The sequence below is a fragment of the Pelobates fuscus genome, chromosome 10 (assembly GCF_036172605.1).
Source record: "Pelobates fuscus isolate aPelFus1 chromosome 10, aPelFus1.pri, whole genome shotgun sequence".
Classification (NCBI taxonomy): domain Eukaryota; kingdom Metazoa; phylum Chordata; class Amphibia; order Anura; family Pelobatidae; genus Pelobates; species Pelobates fuscus.
The window spans coordinates 12,028,917-12,043,162 of record NC_086326.1 but is presented as its reverse complement, the minus strand read 5'-3'; the positions used below and the strand labels follow the sequence as shown (position 1 = coordinate 12,043,162).

At 38.1% G+C, this 14,246-nt stretch overlaps 1 protein-coding gene across 1 annotated transcript in view; it reads right to left on the bottom strand.

Annotated features, from left to right (window-relative positions):
* LOC134575460 (alpha-2-macroglobulin-like) overlaps positions 1-14,246 on the bottom strand; it is a 143,148-nt gene that overhangs the window by 100,558 nt on the left and 28,344 nt on the right. The window contains exons 4-9 of the mRNA XM_063434754.1: positions 11,501-11,553; positions 9,827-9,847; positions 8,745-8,901; positions 8,302-8,386; positions 6,720-6,849; positions 2,327-2,441 (exon numbers count right to left, since the gene is read on the bottom strand). Of these exons, the coding sequence (XP_063290824.1) occupies positions 2,327-2,441; positions 6,720-6,849; positions 8,302-8,386; positions 8,745-8,901; positions 9,827-9,847; positions 11,501-11,553 (561 nt within the window). The remainder of the gene's footprint in view (positions 1-2,326; positions 2,442-6,719; positions 6,850-8,301; positions 8,387-8,744; positions 8,902-9,826; positions 9,848-11,500; positions 11,554-14,246) is intronic.

Genomic DNA, 14,246 nt, shown 5'->3' with positions numbered 1-14,246 from the left:
TCACTTCCACATTTGTGTATAGATCGTACACGAAATGTATTGGATACTATGCAGTTTAATATTTTTTTAATTATCTTAAAACAATGAACATATCATTAAAAAATGGAAACAAGTAGACGTTACTTGGTGGTGTAGAAGGAATCTTATTAATGCATGTATCCTACCCAAATAGTCGTATTTATTTTGGATGCTTCCGCTAAACCTGCCTAAACCATGGTTAGATATGATCCAAATAGATATGATCCAAAGCTCCTTCACAAATTTTCTTTGGAAAAGGAAAAGACCAAGGATCAATAAAAAAAACAGTTAGCGCAGAAAGTTAGAGCTGGAGTACTAAGCTTCCCTATCAGTGACAGGACACTCTTAGCCAACCTATTATACCACCTATATAGATCCCAACCGGATACTGTTAAAGATACAGGATGACATTATTTCGAGAGTGAGGCCTGCGGAATGATAGATTTGGGACCCCTTTTATGGTATGGGAGTAACAAGCCTGGGATAACTCTCTATACTGTATATATAACTATTTATGTCTAAATGCTACACTAGTAGATCAGGCGGTTTCAAAAGCTAAGGGGGCTATGTTAAAACTAGAGGCTCCCAAAACCATCATAGCTTGTAAAAAGTGGGAAAAGGACTTAAAGATAAAAATTTACAGAGAGGAATGGTGCTCAGTTCTTTTCAAAAACTGAATTTTTTTCCACTGTCTGAATCTAATGGAAATTCTATTCACAGTATTGAACAGATGGTATTTGGTCCCATCCAGACTGGCTAAGATGTATAAATCTACTATTAAATAAATCTATTCCTAAAGCCCCAGAGAATCTCATCATTCTTCACCTGAATGTTAATCAACTACAGAGAAAAGATGCATTTATATATATTGGTTTTATGATTGCAGTTAAAACCCTCATTGCCCGTAATTGGAAATCTTCAAATATCTTTACAATAGCTAAGTTTAACTCACAGTCACAGGTGTTGAACCAGCTAAACATGGAAGCATTACTGTTTAATTATACTGTTCAAGTCTAGACTAGACCCTAATAAATAAAGATCTGCATAGGGATTTTATATCATGGCTGGTTATTCTCCCCCAAAGTACCCCGCAGGCGGTATGTATTATGTTTTGTCTTTTGTAATCTTGTATGAGAGCGAAATGTATCTTTTCTGTTTCTACTCTTATTCTTTTTTGTAATCATTAATAATAAACAGAAACATATATAAAAAAAATCTCATAAAATGCAATATCCAAAAAATTCATCTAATTAAACTGGAATTTCTAAACAAACCTTTTACTAACGATGAGATACAAAACACTATACGGTGGTTAAAAAAATCAATATATATTTATATATGTATACATACATACTTTAATATTCAAACAAATACCGTTAAAATATATCCCCAACACACACACACACACTCCACACTTAAACACCATCTAGTAAATCCCCAAATGTTTGCTTAAACTGAATTAATTTAGTGCTTTCATTCACCATTTCAATATTTTGAAGGGATATTTTATGCACTATAACCACTTATTTAAGGGGTTATGGTGCCAAAGTACAGTTTCTGCTTCTTTGCATTTGACAAATATGTAAAGGTGATAAAAAAATATGTTTTTACAAGTCCTGTGAATTACATTTCCCAGTTCACATACCACATCATACCAATGGTGTCAGCACCGATATGGAGGGACATGCTGGTGCTGAACCCTGAGATGCAAGTCAAAAGACTTCCCCTGACTTTATGGTGATTGGTTCTGGGAGTGACCATGCATGGACAACACTGCTCATCAAACAGGACAGTCTGACAGGAACAGGCATTATACTTACAAGAGTTCGCTCCCTGGGAGCAACAAGTACAATTCCCTGCTATGCATAATTTGAGACAGGACGGGTAAATCTCAGCTCAATGGATGACAGGGCTTTAATATGTAACTCTGAGCTCCACTTTAATACACTGTTCTCTGCCAGACAAATGTGTCAAATGTAAGGCTGCAGGGATATAGTCATTGCACCATTACCACTTACTGAAGTGATTATTGTAAAGGAGTTTGTAACTGACTTGCATTCATACTGGGAAAAATATTTCCTAAATTAGGTAAGTTCCTTCCAAACTCCCTGTTTGACTTTGAGAGACCTAAACGTGTTATTATTATTATTATTATTATTATTATTATTATTATTATGTTTATTTTAGTTTCTTTTTCAAAATAGTAAATAGTTTGACAATTGAAAGATTTGAAAAACCACATATGGTGCAAATTTTTACTTTTCAAAATAAGTATCTATTGAATCACCTGAATAGTCAGAATAATTACCTGTGTGATATTCTTTAAATGCAGCTGAAACGGTTAAACGTGAAACATACGTGTATTCTGTTAATTTGAAAAAGTGAAGATCAATCTTTTTGGTGACACAGCCTTTTTCATCAGTCTGTAAATAAATAAGAAATGTGGGACACTTTGAGTCAAGCAAAAAACTGAATAAGAAAGTATTAATTAAATATTAAAGAGAACCTGCACTCACATATGAGTGAATATCAGGTTTGCTCTATGTAGTTTATACAATGGAATTTGACATTTCAATGAAAATGTATATTGGCAATGCTTTACTACGGTAATTTAAAAGGTTACTCCAAGTAATGTAACCACTTCAATCAAGTCCCAGCTCGTGTGGCACAATTTTCCAGGTGACGCAGGCTTTTCATAACATGCGTTCATTTTCTGCCCTGTCTGACAAGGAACGGCTCACTGTGACTGGAGGGGTCAGGGCAATGAGCATCAAGCAGTTTATTTTCAGGACAGGTAGCAAATAAAGAAGATTCTCTTTTGTAAACTGTGAGGACATACGACAGACAGCGCGAGATACACAATGAAAGGTAAGAGTAAGAGACACAGGGGGGTTAAAGACTCAAGATGGAAAGAGGCACAAGGGGGAATGACTCAAGGGGTTAGGGACAAGGGTCCTCATGGGGCTTGGAGACAACAGGTTAGGAGGGTATGTCACAGACACAAGGAGGAGTAACAACATAAGTGTTAAATGACACCTCAAGGGACACAAACATGAATATGAATCAAGAGAAAATGGAATACAATTTGCAAATATAGGAAAGGAGACATAAAAAGGAATAAACTAAACAAAATATTAGCAAAAGGGTGGGTAAATGAGGCAAAACAGGAGTTAATAGACACACAACCTTATACAGGCATCTTTGCCTGTCCAGTCAAAAATCCTTGCACCGATCCTGGTGATATGATGTGCTCATGGCATCTATACAATGGCAAAGCATCTTATTGTTCAATTGCATTTTATAATACCTGAAAAATATGTGTGTACATTCCCTTTATATACAGTTGTAATTAAAATAATTTATTCCCCATGGAAAATCAGGTTTATTTTAAAAATCTACAGACTTGCAGCTGTTTGCAATGAAGAATCTTAACCCGTTGCTCATGAGCAATGGCCTCCAGTTCAGTAATATGCTTGGGCTTGCATGCTGCAACCACCTTCTTCAAATCCAAGCAGAGATTTTCTATGTGGTTCAAGTCAGGTGACTGTGATGACCAATGTAGAATTCTCCAGGAATTCTTCTGCAACCAAGCCATGTTGGAATTTAGGGCATGCTCAAGATCATTGTTATGTAGGAAGGTCCAATGACGCTCTAGCTTCAGCTTCCTCACAGATGGCATAACATTTTCTCCTAGAATTTCCTGATACTTCAATGAATCCATCTTGCCTTCTACATGCTGCAAATTTACAGTACCATAGGATGCAATGCAGCCCCAGAGCATCACCGAGTCACCACTATGCTTAACTGTAGGCAGAATGTACTTTTCAGCATATGCTTCATTCTTCTTCCTCCAGACATAAAGTTGATCCATTGGGCTGAAAAGTTCTAGTTTTGCTTCATTGCTCCACTGAACAGAATCCCAAAACATCTGTAGCTTACTTATATGAGTTTGAGCATATTGGAGCCGACTATTCTTGTGCTTTTGGGTCAGTAGTGGTGTACGTCTAGGACAGGGATAGGCAACCTTTGGCACTCCAGATGTTGTGGACTACATCCCCCATAATGCTCTTACATCCATAATGCTGGCAAAGCATCATGGGAGATGGAGTCCAGAACATCTGGAGTGCCAAAGGTTGCCTATGCCTGGTCTAGGACTTCTGCCATAGAAACCTTCTGCATTTAGTATGCACCTTAGGGTACTCACTGGAACCTCAGTGCCTGTTGCCATTATGTCTTGCTGCAGATCTTTTGCAGTCACCTTAAGGTTTTTTTCTCCCAATCTGCCTTCTCAGAAATATGGTTGCAACCATTGGTAGCTTTGTTTTTTCTGACCTGTCCAGGCAGTGTACCACTGTTCCTTCAACTTGGAACTTACAAACTATGCTTGCAACTGTGTCTCTAGGAACATTCAGTTACTTTGCTATCTCATAGTAACCTGTTCCTTGTTTGTAAATGGTGATGAGCTCTTCTCTTAACTTTGTGGACCATTTTTTTTGTCAAACATGAGACTCAACAAATCCCTAGCCAGTTTAGGTATTTCAAGTGTTCCAGCTCAAGCATACCTGGTGCAACTAATGAAGCCCTTGATTAGTTGCATCAGGTGTGCTTGAGACAACACCTGTTTTGCATATTTGTGCTGTTGTGATGGACTCTATTCGGAGTGTTGAATAATTTTGAGACTGGGCAAGTCATTAGAAGTTGCATTTCCAGTTGAATTTGGGGAAATTTGCATTCGTTATGGTGTGCTTTTCCGATTGTGTTTGTTTGATTTGTTCATTGCAAACAGCTGAAAGTCTGTATATTTTCACAATAAACCTGATTCTTCAATGGGAGTTGAATCCATTTGATTACAACTGTATGATTTCTTTCCAGATCAAGATGTATGATACAATATAATATGAAATGATGCATGATACAATGTAATATGAAATGATTAATGAATTCTGCAAATACAACTACAGCAATGACATTTGCAAATGCAATAAATATATATTTTGTAAAGGAGACTGTTGTTCTAATAATTCATTTTATGGATATTAAAAACTTTTTTCCCATCAAGTCTAAAAAAGTTGAAAATGTTTTGATAAATAACATAATGTTCTATAAGAGTATATTAATAAAGCGTTGGCCACTGCACTAATAAAATATCCCATTAGTACTTTAATGTCCTTTGTCTATATTCAAGGGGGCCAGTTAAATGCCAATCACTACATTAGTTAGGATATAACCCGTCAAGCTTCATAGAGTGTCTTTAGCGTACGTGTTTTATCATTACATACAATCTAGTATAAGGGTAGGAAACTGTCGACATTACAGTTGCTGTGGACTACATCCTCCATGTTACTTTGCCAGCATTATATTTGTAAGAACATTATGGTAGATGTAGTCTACAACATCTGGACTGCCGAAGGTTGCCTAAACCTGACCTAGTACAAACCATATAACTTTCTTCCTCAGTCTGAAGTGGATTTTTATAGCTGTCCGACACATAATCAAAGTTGTATTTGTTTTTCAAAATGTGCAGTATTTTAAAGATGTTGAGATTCCATCTCACTCCAGTAACACACCCAAACCTATAAAAGATTAGTTAGCCCAAATCACAGAGTCCTGTTATAATAACTAGTATTTATATTGCACCTTTCTCCCAGTGGGACTCAAAGCACTTTTCAGCACATATTCTCGGTATTAACCAAATCAACAGCTGAATAGTAACAGATGTTATTATTACCCAATTGATGGTACTCATTTTATCGACCTCAGAAGGATGAAGGTCCCATGAGTGCCTTTATATTTCTGTCTATTGTCTAGTTATATATTTAACCCAGCTATTCTGTATTTCTTGCTTCCTTGACCCAGTTTTGGCTTTCGTTATTGTGATTTCTGGCACTCCTTGACCTTTGCTAGCTTTGACGTTCCTATTTATATTTTATTTCGGTTCATTCAGAGCGACCACTCTAAGGACTGGTAAAGGTACTTTCTCTGTCCCAGTTTGGTGGATTTATATTCTGTGTGTTGGGTCATATAACCGCGACACTATGCTTCCTCAGATTAATGTCTTTTTTTAGGATGTGTATGACAGTAGCATGTTTAAGGGGAGCAAGGATAACACCAGAAAAAAGAGAGTAGTTGAAAATATATGTTAAGGATAATACAAGACATGGGTAGAGAGATAGAATGGGATCAAGAGGAGAAGTGTTGGGGCAAGAATAAAGTAGAAGTGCAGCCACCTCCTGCTCAGTAGCAGTGGAGAAGGCCTGAAGGTGTGGAAAGCATAGACCAAGTATGGTTGAGAGAGAGAGAGAGAGGAGTTAAGGTTGGAGAATTATTTCCTTAACTTAATGGAATACTCCAGGAGCCATACCTACTTCAGTTTATGGAGGAGTGTATACTGCTGTGAAGCTACAACTGTTTAAATGCTTTTCTTATTTGGTAAGAAATCTCCCATGCCCAGACTCCATTTCCTTCCCGCATTAAAGATATTTTTCCCCATTCAGCCTTCTGAGTACTTGTACAATGTGAGTACATAATGCCTGCTCATTCTGTACAAGTCAGCGAGAGCTGTGTTCTGACTGTGTACATACTTGCACTGTACCTTGTCAAACTCCAAGCATTGAGGTATTTTTATTTTGACTGAAACTTCTATATCAAAGTACATCCCCAATAGTAATGGAAACAATATTACAGTTGCATACAATTCTTACCTTTGCATCACTTATATGATGGCAATTATGACGATCTTCATCATCAATTTCATCATCTTCGAATGGGCTGACATAGTTCTTACAAACATAGATTTCTACAGAGGCCTTAACTGGCTTCCCAAAGGTGTATCTGAAGAGGATAGTATAGACATTTTCAAAACTGTTAACAAAATGGTTGCAAGCTAGAAAGTAATAGAGAGATTAGATTTAACAACAATTTGTATCTTCTGCTCAATATAAAGAAGCATCACATCTCTACTGCTCTTAATGAAAAACAGTAAAGTATTGGAATTACTATTTCTGTGTGCATAAATCATTTTAAGAATCAAATAGTGTATTACGGCAGTTAATGGAGATATATGGAGAGACAATGGGCTTGGTATAAAACACAATAAGTAGAGATGGTCCTGAGATGAGGTACAAGAATAAGGAGGAAGTCGTTTAATACGATATGTCATGTGTCCTGGGACATAGAAGGAAACACAAAGAATAGATGGCATGGGAGAAACCCAAGAGTGAGGGGAATGGGGAGAGATATGGGGGGACAGGTGTATTGGGTGAGTGGTAAAGATAATGTGGCATAGGTAGGTAACAATAAAATAGGTACAATAGTACTCCCATAAATGTGTTTTATGGGCTGTTTCTATACTCTAAAAATAAAAACAAAATACATCAATATATTGCCGCTCAAAATTACATATAATTGGAACATATTAACTGTCATTGTCACTATTGCCCACAAATGGCAGACACACAGATTTGTGAACAATGGATTAATCAAATTGCATAACACTGGTGTACTGTTCTTATTAAGGGGGTTAATTAATTTCAAAACTGCTAATGACCAGTCATTATAGGTTTTCCACCATGTATCAGTGTCACAAGCATTTGGTAAACAGTGTGATAATGACCAAATGTTTACAAGGTTATTTAGTAATGAAATAATGCAAAGTTACAGTAATTTCACATTTTAGGTGAAAATGGCTAAACTGGAACAACAATTGTGTCAGCTACGCTCTCAGTTTGGCTACTATGGCCTTAAATTTTAAATTCTGTGTGAATTCATTTTGGTAAATAATCCTGCTAGAGTGACCTATCCAATGTTCGCTTATTTGTATTTTTGTAATTAAATTATTTATAAAGTTGTTTTTTTTCAGAGAGAACAATCCCACAATAAGGTACATTGAAACTAAAAAAGTGTGTAAGCGCTATAGAGATGGTAAGGTAACACTCAGTCTAGCTGCACTTTACCATAGTGTCACATAAATTATACACAAGCAGATATAATATTACAGTGTGGGATACTTCCCTCTCAAATGGAGCATTTCAAACCCAGAGCACGGAGTGATAGGGCTCTGGTACATGTGAGTTCTCTCCTATACCCCCTATTGTGCTTTTTACACCAAATCAGGTATTCTGCACTATATTTGTTTTTTATCCTTTTTTAGACATTTTCCATCAGGTTAAGCATGCTTTTTTGGTTACATTGAAACTAAACCGGTACACTTACACCAGTTGATTTTAACAGACTTTTTATTTATTTAAAATTATATAAAAATATGTTTTCTGTGCTGTGCCTTACCTTCCACAAACATCGATGGTAAATTCATCAGCTTTTCGAGATACAGTATTGGGAATATGAAAATCAAGTTCAAACTTCTTCAAATCTGAAAAGACATGAGGTTTGAGGATTGTTTACAAGTAAGAATTACCAACACACAAGCCATACATTTTCTGACATCTGATTTCTTCCCTGTCAAATTCACCACGATCTGTGGTCAATCACTACGTATCTCCTGCCTCCTAGGCCTCAGTGGTTTGGGTCCTTGTGTCATTTTTTCCATGCTTGCTAGATAACGCAAGGATATTATACAAAGTGAAAAGACCTTGACACATCTTACAAGTCTTTTCCTCTTAAATATTTGGAGACATCAGTGATTTAAAAAAAATAATTAGTAATTGCACTTAACTACTGATACTGCAGTACTCAGTGATCAATATATGATTATCTGTTTTATTACTCACCATATTCTGACACAGAAAATGTTTTGTGGGCCTGACGAGGTATGTTAATTCTATACTCTCCGAGTTCGAGCTCATCAGCCAAATGGAAGGAGAAGTCAGCAATTCCTTGAACAGGTGAGACATCTAGCCACTGTGCAATAATGCTCTTACTTGGATTCTGTAGATGTAGAGGGAGATACATGTTTACGACAAGGTGAAGTGGATAAACCATGAAGTAATATGTGAGTCATTGCAGTTGGTATTGGGCCGTTTATAGAATTCCCATCTGGCAAACTAGGTATCGTTTAGAAGAAGCTTTGATATTTATCCCAACTACTTTCTCACAATGCCAACCCTCACAGCCTGCTTGTTTTTAATCTTTTATTTTACAGCCAATTGTTTTCTGTTATGTCAATATATTATTTTGTTTGTACCACATTTTAGCTGTCTGCTCCTCCCTTCCAAACAATTTTATTATGTGCATCTTTGTCATTTTAAATAATGGCACTTTAGGTATAAAATAAAGGTGCAACTGTATGCCTCTTTTTCCGACATAATTTTCCGCCATATGCAGAGTTGTGGATTTTCTGAACTAAATCTTTATTTTTCCTTAAGAAATCTTGCACATTGTACATGCATCTTCTTTTCCCTAGTAATAGTGCTAATTTGTTTTATTTTGTATGGTAAAATCATCAGAAAAAAGAGCTAAATATCTAAAAGAGGAATACAAAGCAGCAGAAATATATATACATACACAACCCGGAAAAAGGGGTGGGAAAATAAATGTGTATATTGTATACCAAATGTATCATTTATAATGTATATATTTATATTGTGTTTCACAATACTGAGTATATAGATCAGACCCTGTTTGTGTGGTGCAAATTGTAAGATACAATAACTGTGTTGTGATCTTAAAGAACATAAAAATAAGAATAATGAAGATTGGAATGATGTCGGAAAGATAGAGAATTATAGTTGAAGGACAGGTGTTTTGTTAATTTGTACTAAAAATATGATATAGATGAAGATTAAGAGTTTTTATTATAGTTTTATATTGTTTCTTATTTTACTTTACTATATATTCTTTTTATTCTTCTTACCGTGATTGTCACCAGCGGAAACTAGAAGAAAAGTAAAACAACAAGTTATGGATGAAGATCAATGAAACTCGAGAAAAAACAGATTATTCCGAAAAGTGAGAATTCAAAGTGAATTCAAAGCAAATGTTACATTTAGGGTCAAGAAAGACGAACAGAAAACGTTTCCTAAGTCCCCTGTGCTTTCAGTTCAGCTACTCTGGTCTTGAATTTGAAATTACTTTTGAATTGCATTTGACTTTTTACTATAGTTTATAACCTTGACAGTATCTAATATCATAATAAGCTTATACTTCTTAACAGTTTGTACCGTCAAGGCCCCTACGCTCTGCCGAAGACCTACGTTTATCCTCTGCTAATACTCCCAACTCTGATGCTCGCCTTCAAGACTTCTTTCAGGCTGCACCATTCCTTTTGAACTCCCTTCCATGTAAACTCACTGAGCAGGCCCTCAATCCGTCTGTTACTGTGTCACTATACCCCACTCCCTCTAACATGTAAACTCACTGAGCAGGGCCCTCAATCCCTCTGTTACTGTGTCACTATACTCCACTCCCTCTAGCATGTAAGTTCACTGAGCAGGCCCTCAACCCCTCTGTTACTGTGTCACTATACCCCACTCCCTCTAGCATGTAAGTTCACTGAGCAGGCCCTCAACCCCTCTGTTACTGTGTCACTATACCCCACTCCCTCTAGTATGTAAACTCACTGAGCAGGACCCTCAATCCCTCTAACATGTAAACTCACTGAGCAGGCCCTCAATCCCTCTGTTACTGTCACTATACCCCACTCCCTCTAGCATGTAAACTCACTGAGCAGGGCCCTCAATCCCTCTAACATGTAAACTCACTGAACAGGCCCCCAATCCCTCTGTTACTGTGTCACTACACCCCACTCCCTCTGTGTGTCCAACTTGTCTACTCGACTACATGTCTGTTATTCCACCAATTGTTCAGCACTGCAAAATTTGTTGGCACTATATAAATAACAATAATAATACCAGTTAACAGGAAATATATGCAAAAGAAACATTAGGGCATACATAGATATTCTATGTGGTGTATTTGTTTTTAATGATAAATCACTGAAATATACAATTTGTCCTCAATAGTGACAAAATATTTAGGATTAAACCATAACTGCAACAAAAATTATGTTTCTTGTAGCAAACAAGTTACAGATCTCAAAGTGATAGAGTGCTATTTAAATAAACAAGATTGGTTATGGTATAATTAAGATACAAAGAATTGGGTAATTATCCTGAGAGGCAATACCTGTTGTGAGCTGATAATAACCATTACTCTTGCATCATCTTTCATTATCTTAACATGTTAACACATTTACATACTACAAGGAAACAGTATCCAACAGACATTCGCCATCTCTGAGATAAACTGATGCAGGTCATATTTTGTACCCTAGCACTGAGTGGTGTCAGAATAAGGATCACAAGTGATGCATTTGCCAGCGAAGTGATGTAGCAGCTCTACATTCCATGCTTTAGACCTGTGCCCTATTATGGTCACATTTGCTCTAAGTGACTGCTATAACAATGGAGTGGCTGCTATAGCCTTTCAGCCAGGGCACAGAGATCTGTGCTATTGGAAGTGAATTCAAATGAGAACAGCTGTCAATCATATATTCACCTATTGACGTATCACTAAATATTAGTCTTACCTTTTCCTTCAATATTTGGAAGTTCTCATTGATAGTTACCACACGGAATTGCACTAAAGAAACCACAAAAATAGATTAAGAGCAGGCTTTAGAACTGATATAACTGAACATGTAAATAATAAACTGTTAGCTTGATAGAAAGGAATGATATATAGATATATAAGCAAATAAAATCTAAAAATTTAATTATTAAAACAATCATTTATATGATGTAGAAATCAGGTATTGATAATACAAATATAGTAAGTATTTAAATAAGGACTTACAGTGTAAAGTTTGTATCGATTTATATCAGGACCAGACCTACAAGTAGAAAGTATTTATGACAGGATTGGTTTACCCCCATTCAATTAGGGCAGTGATTCCCAACCCAGTCCTCAAGTACCCCTTAACAGTCGAGGATTTAGGAACTACCCAGTTGTGTTTAAGGTGTTTTTAGAAAAAGAAAAAAAAAATACTTTAGACACATTAAGGCAATTCATAAATCCTGGACTGGTCAAGTGTAATCCCTAAATCCTGGACTGGTCGAGGGTAATCCCTAAATCCTGGACTGGTAGTGGGTAATCCCTAAATCCTTGACTGGTAGGGGGTAGTCCCTAAATCCTGGACTGGTAGAGGGTAATCCCTAAATCCTGGACTGGTAGAGGGTAATCCCTAAATCCTGGACTGGTAGTGGGTAATCCCTAAATCCTGGACTGGTAGAGGGTAGTCCCTAAATACTGGACTGGTAGTAGGTAATCCCTAAATCCTGGACTGGTAGAGGGTAGTCCCTAAATCCTGGACTGGTAGAGGGTAGTCCCTAAATCCTGGACTGGTAGGGGTTAGTCCCTAAATCCTGGACTGGTATAGGGTAATCCCTAAATCCTTGACTGGTAGTGGGCAATCCCTAATTCCTGGACTGGTAGAGGGTAGTCCCTAAATCCTGGACTGATAGGGGGTAGTCCCTAAATCCTGGACTGGTAGAGGGTAGTCCCTAAATTCTGGACTGGTAGGGGGTAATCCCTAAATCCTGGACTGGTAGGGGGTAGTCCCTAAATCCTGGACTGGTAGGGGGTGGTCCCTAAATCCTGGACTGGATTGGGAAACTCTGAATTAGGGTATTATTTACATTGGCACCTTTTTATTATTAATAACTGATTTGAAAGCCATATAGAAGGTAGTGTTTGACTAATTATTTGTCTAGGTTGCCTTTACTTTTTCTTGTGTATAACTAGACATTAGTGATGTTGCGAACCCGAAATTTTCGGTTCGCGAACGGCGAATGCGAACTTCCTCAAATGGCGAACCGGGCGAACCGCCATTGACTTCAATGGGCAGGCGAATTTTAAAAACAACAGGGACTCTTTCTGGCCACAAAAGTGATGGAAAAGTTGTTTCAAGGGGACTAACACCTGGACTGTGGCATGCCGGAGGGGGATCCATGGCAAAACTCCCATGGAAAATTACACAGTTGATGTAGAGTCTGGTTTTAATCCATAAAGGGCAGAAATCACCTAACCTTCCTAAATCACAATGGATATGGATTGACACCTGACATATGACATATTGACACCTTGACATATGGATTGACACCTGTCCTCAGAGCCCCTGATGCTCACGGACACAGAGCAGAATAGGGACTGTTCCCCCTGCATAGGGTCACTTGGCAGATATGGATTGACACCTGTCCTCAGGGACCCTGATACACACTGAGACAGAGCAGAATAGAGACTGTTCCCCCTACATAGGGTCACTTGGCAGATATGGCGTGGTCATGGGAGGAGGAGGAGGATGACTTTCCCCTCTTCCCCTGTTAGATTCCCGTTGTGCTGTGACATCACCCTTATACGCTGTGTAAAGCATACTTTTTAATTTATTTAGCAAATTCTGCATCCTTTCCGACTTGTAATTCGGTAACATTTCCGCCACTGTCTGCTTATACCGGGGGTCTAGTAGCGTGAACACCCAGAACAGGTCGTTCTCCTTCAGCCTTTTTATATGAGTGTCCCTCAACAGGCACGACAGCATGAAAGACCCCATTTGCACAAGGTTGGATGCCGAGCTACTCATTTCCTGTTCCTCCTCCTCACAAAGAGCAGAATAGGGACTGTTCCCCCTACATATTCTCACTTGGCAGATATGGATTGACACCTGTCCTAAGGATCCCTGTATTGGGGAACATTGTCGCCCAAACTAATTTATATGCCCATCAATTCCGAGCTACAAATACGGACTCTTTTTTGGCAAAGATACACACTGTGCCAGAATTTAAAAGATTCTGGGCATTGACTATGCTGATGGGCATCATAAAGAAGCCCTCCATCCGCTCCTACTGGAGCAGTAGCCCCATCTGCTCTACCCCCATTTACTCCCAATGTATGTCGAGGAAGAGGTATGAAATGATTCTGCATTTCATGCACTTCAGCGACAACAGCCTGTGTCCCCCTAGGGAGCATCCCCAGTTTGACAGGCTGTATAAAATCCGCCCCCTGATTACCCACTTTGCTGCCAGGTTTGCAGATGCTTATATACCTGGAAGGAATATATGCGTGGATGAATCCCTGATGAAGTATAAGGGAAGGCTGGGATTCAAGCAGTATGTTCCTTCCAAGCGCTCTAGGTATGGTGTAAAGATGTATAAGCTCTGTGATAGCGAGACTGGGTATACTCAGGCCTTCCGGGTGTACGAGGGAAAGGATAGCCACCTTGACCCTCCAGGTTGCCCAGAACATATGGGAACCAGTGGCAAGATTGTCTGGGACCTGAT